At 42.9% G+C, this 17,093-nt stretch overlaps 1 protein-coding gene across 2 annotated transcripts; it reads left to right on the top strand.

Annotated features, from left to right (window-relative positions):
- The first annotated feature begins 4,648 nt into the window (after nt 1-4,648).
- On the top strand, nt 4,649-15,768 carry cep63 (centrosomal protein 63). Of its 2 annotated transcripts, XM_083767221.1 has the most exons (15): nt 4,649-5,137; nt 5,344-5,521; nt 6,436-6,531; nt 7,611-7,706; nt 7,885-8,004; nt 8,121-8,234; nt 8,377-8,517; nt 8,728-8,876; nt 9,120-9,263; nt 9,371-9,473; nt 9,672-9,869; nt 10,764-10,850; nt 10,974-11,176; nt 11,839-12,172; nt 14,353-15,768. In XM_083767221.1, the coding sequence occupies exons 1-15, from the start codon at nt 5,100-5,102 to the stop codon at nt 14,545-14,547; spliced, it is 2,196 nt and encodes a 731-aa protein (XP_083623347.1). In that variant the 5' UTR covers nt 4,649-5,099; the 3' UTR covers nt 14,548-15,768. The 2 variants fall into 2 exon arrangements, with proteins under 2 accessions (XP_083623347.1, XP_083623348.1); XM_083767222.1 differs by lacking the exon at nt 6,436-6,531 and having other exon boundaries at nt 8,335-8,517.
- The last annotated feature ends 1,325 nt before the right edge of the window (nt 15,769-17,093 follow it).

Genomic DNA, 17,093 nt, shown 5'->3' with positions numbered 1-17,093 from the left:
ACTAAACCCTCAAGCATGGCCATGGTATGATAACGGTCGAATCTGCTGGGCCATTAGTTGAGTTCGAGAACATTTTCGTTTGCCTGATAAGAGTTCTGGTAGTAGCCTACATACATTTGATTTACTTAATTCAAATCTTGAAATATTTCATTGTTGCTGATGCGCTGCTGGTGTTGATTAGCCTTGATTAGCCTAACAACATTGATTGATTGATTGAAATATTTATTAACAGTTTGCAGAATTACAGTACATTTCAAGCACAAACTCAATACAAAGACTGTTAACTGTGAGTGGACGACCCAATTAAGCATTACACTTGTTTACAACAGGGTCCACATTGTTCAATTCATCAAAACATTTAGAGACATACAAATAGACACTTCTATGTAGCTAAATAACAGAACAGGAATTCATCATATAGGAAGCAAAAAGGGAAAAGATACATATACAGTGAGGGGAAATGGGGGGGGGGGGGGGGGGGGGGGGGGGGCGGTGGGGGGGATTCAGATTTTACAGAGGCCAGTTTCGAATTGCAGCCATCCGTGGGTGCCCTTTGAGAGCGGTTTTGAAGGAGTCAAGGGATTCACATGTCTTAATGACTGTTGGTAGGGCATTCCACATTTTGGTGGCATAGGAGCGAAAATAATTTAGTCCCTTGTTTGTGCCGAATCTGGGTTGTACATGGTTTGTTGCACTCCCTCTGGTGTTGTGTGTGTGGACTTCGTTTACATTAAGGAAGTATTTAGACAGGTACATGGGTATCTTGGTGGTGTATCGAATCTTGTGGACCAGACCCATTGCAAGATGCTGTACTCTGTCGTCGACCCTAAGCCATCCCAGCCTGTCAAAGTGGGCAGGGGTGAGGTGGGTTCGGGGGGTGAGGCCAAGTAGGAGCCTGACCAGTTTGTTTTGGGAGGTCTGGAGCCTTGTTTTCTTTTTTTTTTTTAAGATATTTTTTTTGCGGCTTACGCCTTTTATTGATTTTTGAAGGGACAGACAGTAGGCTGACAGGAAACGGGAGAGAGATGGGGGGATGACATGCAGTAAAGGCCGTGTCGGGTCCGGGAGTCGAACCCGCGTCACACTGCGACTGGATCACCAGTCCGGTGCCCAGACCGTTACGCTACGGCCTGGGCCTGGAGCCTTGTTTTAAGGGCCTTTGAAGTGCTGTGGTACCAATAGGTGGATGCATAGTCAAAGAAACCTTGTACGAAGGCTCCTGGGTCTTCAAGGTGTTTTTGTTGACCAGTGAGGAGATCCTGTAAAGGAATCTTGTTCTTTGATTGACTTTTTTGATTACGTTGGTGGCCATTTTATCACCGGAAAGATTGGCCTCCAGGATGGAACCTAGGTAGGTAATTTGATCTTTTCATGTGATAATATTGTCACCCACTCTAACCAAGAAGCCATCTGCCTTGCTGAGATTACTATTTGATCCGAAGAGAATGGATTCAGTTTTTTCCAGGTGTAAGGATAGTTTGTTATCAGCGAGCCAGGTGCAGATTCTACCGAGTTCAGAGCTGAGGGTCTTTTCAACCTGCAGTTTGTTCCTGTCCGAGACCAGCAGTGCTGAGTCATCTGCGAACAGGAACAAGTTGCAGTCACAAGCTGATGTCATGTCGTTAACATATATTAGGAACAGTAAAGGCCTAGTATGCTTCCTTGTGGGACGCCACAGCTCACTGGGAGGTGGGGGGACAGTGTTCCGTTCACCTCCACCATCTGTTCTCTCCCCTCCAGGTAGGATTGCATCCAGCTCACTGATGTGCTATCAAAAGCAATAGCTTTAAGCTTGTTAACCAGTATGGAGTGGTTCACGGTGTCAAAAGCCTTTTGGAGGTCCAGCATGACCATGCCGCAGTATTTTCCAGCATCCACCTCGTGTTTGATGTGGTCGCTCAAATAGAGGAGGCATGTGTCAGTGGAGTGGGATGTTCTGAAACCAGATTGGAACTCGTACAGCAATTTATTAGTGGCAAGATACTTTTCAACCTGTTCATAGACTATTTTTTCCATCACTTTCGAGATGGAGCTTAGACAGCCGTTGCGTTGTTTACTTGCACCTGTTTAACAGGTAATAACTGATTATATATAATTAAATCAAAAATCTATATATTTTTATTTAATTAGGCCTATGTCTTAAACATAAATATTTCTTTACTAAAGAATAATAATTAAAAAAGAAAATTGGGCTCGTCCGGGATTTGAACCCGGGACCTCTCGCACCCAAAGCGAGAATCATACCCCTAGACCAACGAGCCACATGCTTTGGTGTTTTGCAGTACTCCTATTTAGAAACGTCAACAAACGTTAGAAAAATGAATTCATGAATTAAATTTGACTGAATTAAATTTGAAAAGCTCGTCAAAACGACTTTACAATTTTGTCATTACAACAAAACAAAATGTGTTTCGTGCCTTGACGTGATACCACCAGCATAATGTCGTGGACAATCCTAACCCAAATTTGTCATTCGTCCGCTCCGCGCTGGACAGGACAGATGTATTTAGTAGTCGTGTGGTTGCTATTATTGAGCAGATTGGTGTTATTGTGTGGATCGCCACAAAAAAAAAGATGGGCTCGTCCGGGATTTGAACCCGGGACCTCTCGCACCCGAAGCGAGAATCATACCCCTAGACCAACGAGCCACGTGTACTCTTCCCTCGCCGACTGGTTAATGAATGTGAGAACCTAGACTGGTTTAGAAGAAGTTTCATATGATTCCTTCATGAAAGTCATCGCCTAACTATTCTGCTTTGTGGGGTAAATTGGAACAAACGCCCTTTCGTCGATATTAGCCATGGCACATTGAGCTACATGCCATTATGGCGTAGCCATAGCAATTTTAAGGGCTTAAAATAGCCTACCTAGCTGCAGTGAACTCCGCGGTTACATTCCGTTTGCATTAATGCCCGCTTTTGTAACCCGGTGGATGGAACCGAAAACAAAACTAAACATGCATTTGTATGCTGAATTGCTGATATTAACACTATCCTTCTTGTTACACGCGCCCTGAGTAATTTCAACGGTAACGCAGATAGCATCGTCGTTTTTGTTTGGTTTTGGGTTTTTGACAAAAACAAAACGTGACTTTAACGTGTAGGCTACGTAATCATTAACAGTACAGCAACATTTCTGTCTGTGTAACGATTAAAGAACATAATTTGATCTCGTTTTTCAAATGTAAACCTAATTCGGATGTGGTAGGCTATTTGTTTTACTTGATGCGTTAAATTAACTCACATAGGCAGGGTTTTTTTGTGCAAAATCTAACCTAGCAAATATAAGACTTATAAAACGGTGGACGATCTCTTCAAAATAAGAGTACCCATGGCTCTGTCTACTTTAGAGTAAACTTGAATGAATTGAAAAACGATTAATTTGCACATTGAAACTATAACTTATTGCATTTAAATTATGCTCTAGTCTACAACATACATTATGTTTCAGTGTAAAAAATAAATAAAAAATATATCTAAATGGATAAATGCTGGTCACTGGAGTGCATGGCCTTTACAATGGATCCCCAGTTTGATATATATAGGCCACTGGCCCCCACTTGATGCCATTTTATCTCTAGGACCCACTGTCACTTTTTGCAGAGCCTGGGAGTCGATGGTCGCTGAGGGGGTGTTTGTTTTACAGGTCGCCATCAAAATTCAAAACCCAGGCTCTGCAAAAAAGAGACTCCCAAAATATGGACCCTGCTAATGCAGGGTTCCATCGAGCACCTGGTTGATTTTCTTTTTGTCGCCCTGCTAATGCATAGTTGATTCGTGGGGGTAACAAAAAAAGTGACATCATCTCCAGTCTCCATAATAGTTAATTTGGAAGAGTTCAAGAGTATGACATCACTCCTCCTCTCTATACCAGTAAGACGCATGAGGGCGAGAAGCCTAAAGGGCGAGGTTGCGTTCACTGGCCATATATGGAGCTTATCTATATGGAGATCTAAGGGTGGCAGCTTTGGCAGTGTGTTGAATGTACAGGGTTTGATGAGGGTGCCCTCCGTGAGAGTGTGGAGGTCATACTGCTGGGGCAGATCGGCGTGTGCACGCATCCGCCTGGGTGACGTCAGACTGCTCGGCGAGTGCAGTCGCTTTGGCACAATGACCTGGGAACCATATATGGAGGGCGGCTGATGTCACGTGGACCTGGGCACCTGGGGGCTTGCCAGGGGTGACGAAGTGGCTGATCTCACGTGATGTCACAATGACCTGGCGGCTTGCCTGGGGTGAGCGACGGGGATTTGAGTTAGGTGACGTGACAGAGTGACAGGGATTGTGGGTTAGACAAAACGCAAGGTTGCGACCTCCGGTCACAATAACATTACTTGTTTGTCCTAATGCACAACAGGCATTGCATAGGCTTTTTTCTTCATTGCTTTATTACTTTTATGGCTTGACCCAGTGGGTCTTATCGCTGCAAATTGCAGCTATATTTATTATTATTATTATTATTATTATTTATATAGGTTATTATATCAAAACTCAAAACACATTGAACACAAGACAAGTTGTGTTTTCCTTTATCCTTTTTTATTAATGAAATACTCAAAGTGGGTTTTATTTTGAAGTCCTCGACCGGTAGTGGTATAATTTGTATTAGAGGCATACCACCATGCTTGCTTGCTTGACACGTTTAGGAAAAGAACGAAATAACTGTTTGGTACACTTACATTACTGACTGAAGGTTAGTGTGACGGTCAAGACAAAACGTAATATAGCCAGTCCAGGTATATCTCTGTCCTGTAACTGTACGACAGTCACATATAGCAGAGCAGAGACATTCTACCCATTCTAATTCTATGATGGGGTTAACCCGTAACCAAACTAAGTTCGAGGTAAATAGAAATGCAAAGTGGTAGTTACCAAATAAATTTCCCTTTTTTACAATGAGGCTATAGAACCTTAAAAACCGACTGGAACTACCAAATAACTGAATTATTAAGTAACTCAAGTTGTTCATTTGTTTATAGTTAGTTGCACTGCAGAGGTCGTCAAATTAGCTAACTGGCTAGCGTTAGCAAACTTGACAAAACAAAACTCCGCCTCACTTATGTGAACGACTGAATAACATAACGTAACTCCAATCTTTAGATGGAGGATTCATTGGGATTTCTGCAAAACGACTTAAAGTAAGTGATCGGTCACCTGTTGGACTCGCATTACAAACTTACAAAGTACTAGGCTAACCATGATTACATTGTGACAGTCGTCGTTATTGTTATCAGTGTTGCTATGTCACCATATCACCTCATCTGTTGTGGTTCTGTTTACTTTGCACTGAAGTTATCCTATTCCTATGTCCTCCTCGTCACCTGTATGTCTGTCCCCCCATCAGCTCTGTGCTGGCATCATGCGAGCCAGAGGTACAAGAACTGATGAGGCAGGTTAACATAATGGTAAACGCCAAGAAGTCTGAGTGGGAGAATGAGATTCAGGCTCTGGAGACACAGCTGCATAGTGGAGAAGAGGAGCTGCTGTCAGCCAAGAACCTGATTGAGCAGAAGAACCTAGAGGTGAGTAACAGAGTACCACTGTACTATTTGCAAACTGTTAATAATGAAAGGATTAATTCAATAAATCAATCAATCCAAACAGTAACTCACTCATAATTCACAACATAATCATATGTAGTTGTTACAAATGGAATAATCTTCTATAATGGTGACAGCTGATGATTAGATGAATAATATCATTTTATATATATATTGTTATGAGATTGACTACCGTATGTTGTTCAGTTTATCTTGTCCAGTTATGAGTCAATACACAGAGATTAGAAGGAGCCCAAAACATGTCATATTGTTCAGTTATTTGTCAAAGTCAAATTATGAAGCAATACACAGTGATCCAATGGAGCCTAAAGCATGGCATATTTATTTTGAAAATACAAAAGACGGTAGAGTCAGTAACTGTGTGAAGTCTTATCTCTTTCAGCACTATATCTAACGGTTAGCTAACCGGAGCTTGTCTCTGGCCTCACTTTTCAATTTGACCACGTACACCTACTGTGAACACTTTTAAATAATGGTTGATGTTCTAAAGGTCTCTTCTAAAGGTCTCTCTTGCTAAGATGCCTGAATAGTGAATGGCATCTGTATCTCATTGAAAATGTTCACAATTCACATGTACAGTAGTAGTACATGTGAATTGTGAACATTATCAAAGTTACTTGTTGGCTTGGCAACTTGTTTTGGTCACATGGAGACTGGTCATTCCAGCAGTGATGTCTCCTCTTCTCACTCTGTCCAAAGGTCAATAAGGTCATGCTTAGTCTCACCCAACCTCATTCAAGTATTACATATGCTTGCATGCTAAATGCAAAGAGTATACTGTATTAATTACACGATCATATCTGACTAAGTTGTAAAATGTATGATGGGCTTTTAATATTAGATTTTTTTTCATCCTGATTCCTGACTCCTGAAAGATGCGTAAAGTCAGAGAGGCTATATTGTCTCTGTTTGACTTCCAAGGGTATGGCTTTCAGATGCTGAAAGTGGTAGTGGAGAAGAAGTTGATGAAGGTGAACTAGGCTTTGCAACAACAAGTTTTTGGGTTGCAAGTGCATGTGAGGTTTTCATCTCCATGATGACGTGTGGGACTGCTATTAGTGGCGTCTGGAGATGAGAGCTAATCCTCTCTAACGTCTAAGTGAAGCAGACTAATGGAATGGCAGTTTTCCGGATTTGCTCTTATTTTGAATAGACACTAACAATCCATATAAATTCCAAGTTTACAAAAATGTGGATTTAACCAGATTGGAGCATGGTTTGAATTGTTACTAGTTGCTACTTTTGATATAAAACGTTGCCTGCCCTGGAGAAGAACAGATGGAAGTTGCAGCAGTTCAGAATCAATTTACAGGATTTATAAAGTCGTGGTAGGGTTGGGGGCGACAGAGTGGCATTCCAACGCATTCCGACTACATGGCTTGCCCGATTGCCTGAGGCAAGAAAAAACAAATACTCTGGCACGTGGTGTCTGCCATCTGGTTGACCCGAACAGACAAGTGTTGTTGTTTTTGTTTTCAACAACATGGGAAGTTTTATTTGTTTAACAGTAATTGCACAACTCTACATTATTAGTAATTAATAGTCTACAGTAACAGAGACTGGAGCACAGTATGACTTTTTCTACCGAGCATTTTGATCTGCTCTTCTCTGTCTTCCATGACTGATCAAACCAACATGGTGGAATACTGAGAAGGGCCCTTGGCCACTCGGCCCAAAACATTGGACCTGAATGATCTGCGACATGCCAAAGCCAGGGAAGAGGCAAAACTGAAATGTCAATACCAGCTGCAACCCACACAGAAAAGAGCTCATTGAAGACCCTACCCTGACAAACACACGGCCGTGTTCCAACCCGGCCGTGTGTTTGTCTGTGTGACAGATTCAGATTATGCCAATATGTAACATTACAAAACCTGACACACTTTCTTTTAATTAAAATGTAAACGTCATGTTGATTTGACTATTCTAATTCAAAAAGTAAAATCAACAGGAAGTTGATTTGTCAAACCTTTACCCTATGTCTTGATATGGCCAAAATAGGGATGGCAGGTTGTAATTAGCCTCTTCTTGTTTGGTTAACTGACCCTAGGTTGGATCGTTTAAAAAGCAACTACAAGAGGTCCAGACTGGTAGACAAGAGGTGGTTAACAAGCATGAAGAACAGTTGCAGATTGTCCGAAATGAGGTAAGAGAAATTTGACAGTAATTTCAAAGTAAAAAAGTAAAACATTCAGCTGATAAACATGTTTTTCAATAAATCCCTGGTGTTTTGCCAACACCAACCATTGAATTAACCAACCATCTCATTACTTCACACTGAATAAGTACAAAAAGTTGCACATACCTTTTTTCTGCCCTATTAGTTAACAAAATTACAGCGAAGTTATCAGAAGCTTCAACGCAAACATCTCAAGGATACCAGTGGAGGAGCAAAGAGTAAAGGGGTGGATTTAGAGTTGAGCCGCTTGACTGATGAGATTGAGGTATAGTATCACTGCTACTACCTGTTCTGTTCATCTCTTAGATTCTTGTCGACCACATGTTGCCTTTTACTGCCATCTACTGGTTATGTGGAGCACTATTATTCTCAACTCTTCAGGAGTATCACCGGCATTCTGCAGAGTGGGAGCAGCAGAAAGCCCAGTATCAGAAACAACTGGCTTTGCTGGAGAACCAAAAGAAGAGTCTGGCCGACCAATTCACCAATAAAAAAGTAATGCCTAAACGCCAGTTCACATATAATTTCTTACGCTAAAACAAACTGGACACAAAGGTGATTTTACATAAGTTCAGCAATAATGATCTTGGAACAGGTATTTTATCACAGCTTTCTTTGTTCGCCACTTGATGTCCAGTCCCAGGAGGCGTCCAGGCAGAATGAGAGGGGGCACGAGGACTGCTGTTTGAGGTTACAGCATCTGCATGCTCAACTGGAGAGAGCTCAGGACACACTGCACTCCCAGCAGCTGGAACTGGAGCGTCTCCGACACCTTCAGGTGCAGTTGGGACAGATTGAGAGTAGGATCCTACTACAGGAAAGCAGAACTAGAACAAGTTGGCAGGACAGAACTTGGGATAGCAATGACTGATGCTGTGACCTTATTTTCGAAAAGAATATAGTTTAGAATTTCAAATATAACTAGCAGTGACTGGACAACGCCCTGTTCTACAGACTAGTGGGAAAAATTATATTTGTCTTCTCACAGGGGCTTGTAGAGGGGAAGGGAGAACTTCATGCCTCGCTAGACGTCCAGGATGATACATTTGTACAAAGTTCCAAAAGTCAACGGCAGAAGCTACATAATGAGGTTGGCAGACTTAATCAACTGTTGCAAGCTAAGGAGCAAGTTATTCGGTAGGTGCGTCACATTATGACAGATTTGGGGTGTATGATTTGTTTAAATTAATCACTGATTGGTAATGGTAAAAAAGCAAATAAAGTTAGGAACTGACTGTCTGTCTTGTCTTGTCTTGTCTGTCTTGTCTTGTCTTGTCTTGTCTTGTCTTGTCTTGTCTTGTCTTGTCTTGTCTTGTCTTGTCTTGTCTTGTCTCGTCTTGCCTTGTCTTGTCTTGTCTGTCTGTGTCTGTCTCTCTCCAGGTCTCTGGAGGATTGTTTGACAGCCCATGGTTATGCCGGTGTAGGAACACTGAGACAGGATCTAGAGAAGATCTCAACGCAGCTCCACTGTGCCCGTGCCTGTGAGGCACATCTCAAGGCTGAACTCAGCCGGCTCAAAGAGAGGTGAATGCTGGCTTAGTGTGTGTGTGTGTCATATTGGCAAATGTTTTCCCTTTGGTGTTTAAGTGTCTTTATTGCTGTGAGAATTGAAAGTGTGCCCAATGTCTCAGACTGGAGATGGTCAGCGGCCAGAGAGGAGAGCTCTCCAGGAAAGAAAAAGAGTTGAAACAGATCCAGGAAGAACGTGATCGCTCTGTTGCAGATGTGAAAAGGGTGAGTCATAGGAAAATCACTTTATAGTAAATGTCTTCCTGAGTAACCTCTGCATCAGTGTAACTTATGAACCTATTGAAAAGATTCAGTTCCATTATGACCCCCTGACATTTATATGTGTGTGTATAACTGAGCCTTATGTGTGTGTATAACTGTCAACTGAGCCTTATGTGTGAGCAACTCTTAAACCCCCTGTAGCTCAGAGAAGAACTGCTGCGGGCCAAGGAGACGCACAGTGGAGAAGTGGAGGGAACGAGGAAGGAGGTGTCGAAGATGACCAGTGAGCTGCACCACCGTGACATCACCATCGCCACTCTGACCGGCGCCGCCAGCAGTGTGGAGCGGCAGCTCCGAGAAGAGACGGAGCGTGCAGAGCGTAAGGCAGCAGAACTAAAGGTGAACAGAAGATAAAATAAATTGTAGTACTTTGGAAATCTTGGGTTCGATCGATGGGAATATACCAAATTTAGTTAACACAAAGTGTCCAGAAAGGATGTTTAGCTTCATTAGCTTCATAGCTGGCATAGATTCTGGAACAAAGAAATCCTTGAGAGGTTCCAGACCATAGACATTAAAAGATAGAGGCCTCCTTGGGCTCTGGGGTGTGTGTGTCTGGACACACATGGCTCCAATGAACTGCAGAGGCCAATATGCCATCTATTTTTCTATCTATGGCTGAGATTGCCATGACACTAATCACATAACAGCCATCGTAATTAATGGGGTTGTTGTGATGGAAAAACAAAGCTTAAGTTCAAATGGTAATACAGTAGTTCCCAACGTTTTTAAGATGATAACGGAGCACGTTTAACTTTGAATTCATCAGCATATGCCTGGTGCTCCAAAACATTTAGGGAGATTTTTACCAATTAAGCTCTGGCCTATATACTGTGTCGTACAACGAATAATGAAAATTACCAATCTACAAGCTCACATCCTGAATTTCTGACAATAACGAGAACCGAGTTAATGCCAAAATACTGTATGTTTGGCCAACGGTCTGCCAATAACAGTGGGGCCTACACTACATGTATGTACAGCAACAAGAGACTAATCTAACTATAGATATTATAACCGTTTTCTTTTGATTATCTTTTGGCATCTCCCTGGAGTTGTGACATTTTTAAGGGGATGGGTCCCCTGGTGTTGGTCCCCTGACCAACCATCTTTGGGTATTACTACTAACTAAGTCTGTACAAACCATCTCTCTCTGGACTAGAGGCCTTCATTCACTCTGGTTTCATAAATGATGAAACCGCTCTTCATCTTTCTTCATGTCTTCTTGCTCAGGTCGCCCAGCTGCAGCTTGAGACCCATAAGATTGAAAACCAGCATCTGAATGATCTGTTGGAGAGGCTGGATACTCGATCACCAAAGGTAACATAGTTGCTTTCATAGCATATTTCTAATTCATCCCATCTCCGTCATTTTGCATTTGGCTGCCGATTTTGACCTGACGTCTTCGTTTTTGACCCCCTCGAACATCCGCTCTCCTCCTAGAGGGGTGATTCCAAGCTGTCATCCCTGAGGGAGAGCTATGTGTCGTCACTGAGCAGCCTGGAGCAGGATAACAGGCATCTGAGACAGGACCTGGCTGAGGTCCAGGCCCGCCTCGAGACCACCACTCAGACCTGGCAGGATAAATATGACAGAGCCATGCATAGTCGGGTCAGGACCAGCCAATCACAATCTTCACAGGACAGGTATGATGCACACTGCACTACACGGTACTCTCTCTCACACATACATGCACACACTGGAGAAACCCATTGGAAAACCTGGCATAGGAAGTGGGAGTCAACCTTAGAGTATATCACAGAGAGGATACGGCGGCGCTCGTTCATGACTTGCTCGCAGTGCACGAACACACGGTACTCGCTCATGTGTTTGGCCCAAATGCATCCCAGAGTGCACTCTGTTCCATTCCCGGGAAGAAGGGATGAAATCGCCACATGCGCTGAGTGAGCAACTCAGTGCAAGTGGATGGGAGGAGAAATCCGGTGACGTCTGTATTATATAACTCTATGGAGTCAACTTGTATTTCGTTAACCGATAACAGTGCAGAGGCGTGTCGCTCCAAATTTGGTGTTCAGTGTTCTCCAGAAATCACACAGGCCTGAAGACTAGACACGCTTTTTGAGGGGCGCTAGCCCCTATACCCAGCTTTCCGGGTTTGTGTAAACACAAACATTGGCTTGTGATTGATTGGCTGAGAAAAGTACATATTGAAGATGTAAGTGAGGGCAGAAAAGTGAAGACTGAAATGTGAGGACTCAAATTGTGATTGGCCAGAATGAGATGATGTATGATGCCCCTCACTTCACTTGGGTGTGATTTATGACAAGCTATTGTCCCTTTCCAACAGCGACGATGTCACACATTCCAAACACAAGAAGGAGATGCAGGCCATGAAAGCGACTCTGCAGGAGACCACCACTCGCTATGAGGAGGACATCCAGCGCCTCCTCAGACAGCTGGAGGCCCTCTCCCATTCCTCCACGCAGCGAGCCGCCTCCTCCGCTTCCGCTTCCACTTCCTCTTCCTGCTCGCGCACCTCGAACACAGGGAAGAGGTCATCCGGGGCTGCAAACGCTGTGCCTCCAGCCGCACCTGGTGATTCAGAACCTGTGGGCCGGTGCTCCGGTTCTAAGGAGGCTTTGAAGCTGCTGGCCACTGAGGACACCACGCAGGTGACAATAGTGAGCGAGTACTGTAGCTTAATCAGAAGTTTTCCTTTTTTAAGGGTTAATTAATCTTCTGAACCAAAGTTCCATCACATTTAAATTCAGAGATGTCCTATGTGTTCTGCGTTCACTGTTCTCATTCTCCCTGGAAAATGATTATAATTAATAGATCTTGGAAATGTCAAATGTGGCAGACCCTTTGTTCAAAAGCCACTTCAAATTAGCATCAAAAAGATACTTCGAAAGAATGTCCTTCCTTCCAGAGCGTAAATGACCTTTTCAAATTTAAACTGCGGTCATGAATATGTTAAAGCCGCAGCATAACTAATGGCTCATTAGCACCATTAGTATGTCTTGCAGAGCTGTTTCCTTTAAGGTCAGGTCACTCAAACTGAAATGCCTGTCCAACTTCAGCATCAGCAATGAAATTGGAATGACATGCAATTTTAGAGCATGCCAGAGTTCCCAGTGTTTGGTGTTTAAATGTGTACATTATTCCCACTGGGATGTGTGTGACTGTGCGATTTGCATAAGGAAGGTTCTGTTGCCCTATATACCAGGCTGCATGATATGGACAAAAAGTCATGTCTCAGTATTTATGCCAAATATTGCGATATCGATATGAATCATATGATATATGATATTACCGTTAAAATTGCATATTCTATATTTTGATATTACCGTTAAAATTGCATATTCTATATTTTAAGTCAAGTGTTGCAACATTGAAAAATTAAGGAAGGCTCCGCACACTCAAATCTGTGCACAATCAATATATTTATTGCAAGCTTTCGGTCTAATGAATTGAAAACAACATTATTCAAAAAAGTGTGTTAGTGAGTTCGCTAAAGCCCTACACACGCCTGGAAAATAGAACAGTGGCGTATCGGAGCGTCAGGCGAGGTGTGAACGCACGTCGGACGCCGCCGGTGTGCGATAGGTTTATTGAAAATAACGGAGGCGGCTGTTTTGACGTGCGGTGTTCGCAGACGGTGTGTGTAGCCCTTAACGAACTGGACCAGGGCTAGCAACAACACAACCACACACACACACACACACACACACTCTCACACACCAACAGGCGCTTGAAAGAGGGGTGGTGGTTTATTTTCCGAGTGGCACAGGCTAAAACAGGAATGTTGCTGGCTTTAGCAGTGGATATTGATGATTTTTGCGATACTGATATTGCGCATGTTCATACCTCGATAACGATGTGATAACGATATATATTGTGCAGCCTTACTACCAGGGGGTTCCTAAGCTACAGCTTAAAAGAGAATTTGCTGTCTACACGGGAACCAAACAATCTACAAACTCAAATTATGTTGCATTGTGAGATTGTAGATCTGCTGAATATTTATGAGAATTTTTTTAATTGTTCTTTTTTCTTCATTAGTTTCTCTTTTTTCCCCCCTTTATTTATTTTTGTTTTGTATTTTTTTAGAGGGCGAGGGGTGGGACAAAACAAAAAACTGATATTTACTTGCGACCTCTAAAAACAGGTCCACATTCCACAAACCAAAATGGCTCACTCAGTCACCACCAGGGGGGCAGTCAGCCAGATATTTCGTGAAGCCTCATTTGAAATCGGTAGTTCATATAATGGCCTGTTGTGGCGCTGGACTGGACCCAAAAAGCCCCATAGCTCCATAGAGGCCCATGTATTTTGGCCCAACTTCACCTAGACTGTATTACCTTAATAAACATGGTCATGAATACTTTCTTCTTCCAGTCACTAGTTTAAAGTCTCATTTCTAATGTCATAATATTCTTTTTGGAAAATTATGGTCCCATTAATAAAAAAAATGACCATAAAGAAAAAAAACCATCGCGTATGTTCTGAGGGGCGTGGCTACCGTTACAGTCTATGATCGGGATTCCCCTCCCACTCGAGTCAAAATAAAAACCAACGGAGAAGAAGGGGGGGAAGTCCCGCCTCGTTGTCTGGGCAGCCAATGGCCAGCTGGTCCAAAACGGAGCCAGCCAATGGCCAGCTGGTACCAAACGGATCTAGAAAGATGGCGACTTACAGTGCAGGAATAACAGGCTTCATTTTACGTCCATGTTAGACCCGGCGAACGCTTTGTCCATATTTTTTACAGTCTATGGTCACCACCCTATGTTTGGGAAACCTTGCAAGACTATTATGTGCGCTTTAGACATCATGCAGTTGTGTGGTTTCCTCTGTTCTCCAGGACTTTTCATCCTCTGCCTCGGCTGGCTCTCGCTTCCTGGACGAGGAGAACGGCCAGTATGAGGAACTGCTGCAGAAGATGGACACCCACATCCAGGGCATGAGAGAGGCACACGTGAGGACGGTGTCCAAATACCTACATAGTGGCTCAGGTCCTGGTCCTGAGCAGACCTCTCCTGTACACGACGCTCCGTGACTGCATAGAATGACACATTATGTGAAGTAAAGGCACTATTAGGTAAGATTCACTCTGTTCAATTGCACACAGTGGAAAGTTGGTCACAAAAGATGGACTGTCTAGCAGCCAGCACAGGTTGTAAGCTGGACTTACAAGTTTATGGTTCTGCAACACATTAAGAGATTTAGGGCTATGTATGCTTAAAACATCGGATAATGGGGTGTTCCCAACATTTTCAAAACCTGCAATCAAAAAGTCGGCCTACTTTCCACAACGACTGGCCAGGCCAGGGCTTCTGCACCCCTTTTGATATGTGAGACTTGCAGCTCCCCTATCTGCTCTCTATCCAACACTATCGTTCATCTCAGACCATTATGGTCACGTAGGGACCTTTGTGGTTCCCGTTGGGACCCATCGCAAATGGCATACCTGATTCAAAGCTTTTGCTCACGTGTGGTTAGTGCAGTGTCTTCGATTTCACAAGTGTGCACTCCATCGACACGACAGCCATCTAGGCTAAATCATAGTAAGTGCTCTTTGTATTAACTGATTTTGATTGCACTGATTTTGCTGCCTGTCATTTGCATTGCTCCATTTCCCCTCTCCTTACATTGTATTTATGTCAAATTAAATATGATATTTTCTCTGAGTTGTTTGCAATGAGCAAAGAAATGTGTCATAGCTTGTGATGCTATGATATAAAAGAATATCTTTGTATGGTTTTGACTGGGAAGAACTAGCAGTATGTCATCGTTACTGTCTGGGATAAACATGCAAAATGGGTGGGACCTGATAGTTCCCCTGGGTCAGATCTCTCTGTGTGTTACTGTGGACACATGCTTTGCACCGGGCTAGTCGTCAACCAGAGAAAAAGAATGTTGTAGCGTGCCAAAGACTGATCACCCTCGACTCGCTGTGTTATGACTTTGAAAATATCATCTCTGGCCAGAGCTCCCAGGGGGCAGGGAAGGTGTTGGTGGTGGGCGGCTTGTAGTTATCCTCCTCCTCCTCTTCTTCTTCGCTACCCATCTTCCAAACACCCCCTTCAGGGTACCCTCCCACTTGCCTACCAAAGCTTCAATGGAGGAATGTGCACATCGTGCCAATGCTGTCACGAACCTCCCCCCACATTCTCACTCATCATCATGAGAACGCTTATGGAATGTTAATATCAACCATGTGGGACGCTGAACTTCAGAAATGCTGCAAGGGGGAGCGAGGGAGGGTGGTATGTTATTGATGTCCTAATGCAGCAGACACTGATGGTGTGAGGATGTGAAATAAAGGGAACATAAGTCCCAATTTGTTAATTGTGTTGTGCGTTTGGTCTTTTCTTGTCATCTCCAGATGAGGGATTTTTGGAAACGTGTGCTGCGGTTTCTCAATCCAGCGGTTTTCATTCGGGTATTTGGTATTTTGGTAACCCTCGTTACCAGCACTGAGGCCCAACAAACAGGACTGTGGAATTTGGCAGGGCAGACATTCCTCTCTCTCGCTCTCTCTCTTTCTCTTTTTCTCTCTTTCTTTCTTTCTTTCTCTCTCTCTCTCTCTCTCTGTCTCTCTCTGTGGAGTGAGGTGAAAAGGTTTTGATTTGTGGAGATTCCTTCAAGGGGCCTAGAGTAAGGGGGGAACGGCTGATTTAGGACAAGAGAACTTCGGATGGCATACAGAGTGCAGACCCAGGCTTTCCCTTCATGTTGATTAGCTACCTAATGATCCATTGAAGACATTTGTTCTAGGCTACATAGTGATGGTGTAATTGCTAAATTGAGTGGTTAGATAAATTAAGTTACGCTCGTTAAGCTATTACAGCAATGCTATGACAGTAACTGCAATTTTATGCAGCCTCATTCTAAATTATTCTTAAATGTTAACCTCCTTGCATTTGATCCCTTTATTTTATTTAGTGTATTACCATTATAGTACACAGTAATATTTCTTGAACTCATGACTTACTAAACTAGTAAGTTTAGTGTTGCTAAACTATGCATTTATTGTCAAATCTTAAATTTAGTTAGGAAGTTGTGTAGTTTAGAAATGACAAAGAATTGCCTGATTCTCAAGAAGAGATTTGAGATTTGATCCATTGGACAATGGTTTACTAATTAGTTCTGCAAAGAATTTGTTGAGTTTAAACATCAATTTATATGGAAAAGGAGCAGATCAATGAAATACTTGGAGTCCCAAGCCTTAACTGCCCTTATGATAATGAACAGCAGAGGGCGCAATTATATATCATTCTAAAGTTATAAGGCTAAGAAATACTATTGCCAGCATGTAGGACATACACAGGACTTGGTTCTGGTTAAGGTGCCACATGTAACACAGGACTTGGTTCTGGTTCTGGCACCACATGTAACACAGGACAACTGAAGCACCAATAATCAAGCTCTAAGGCATTATCGTAATTGGACTTTTACTGTGATATCTTGTCAATGTTTCCTAAAGGCCTTGATTTGAAAGCAGTTGATCAGTAGGCCTGCCAAGATCACTGCAGAAATGTAAACCGTATGTCAACTGACTAATCTTTATTGAATGATGATGCCACCATACTTCAAGGCTAG

Source organism: Protomyctophum parallelum (assembly GCF_964188405.1).
Source record: "Protomyctophum parallelum genome assembly, chromosome: 6".
Classification (NCBI taxonomy): Eukaryota; Metazoa; Chordata; class Actinopteri; order Myctophiformes; family Myctophidae; genus Protomyctophum; species Protomyctophum parallelum.
This window is presented reverse-complemented; position numbering and strand designations above follow the sequence as displayed.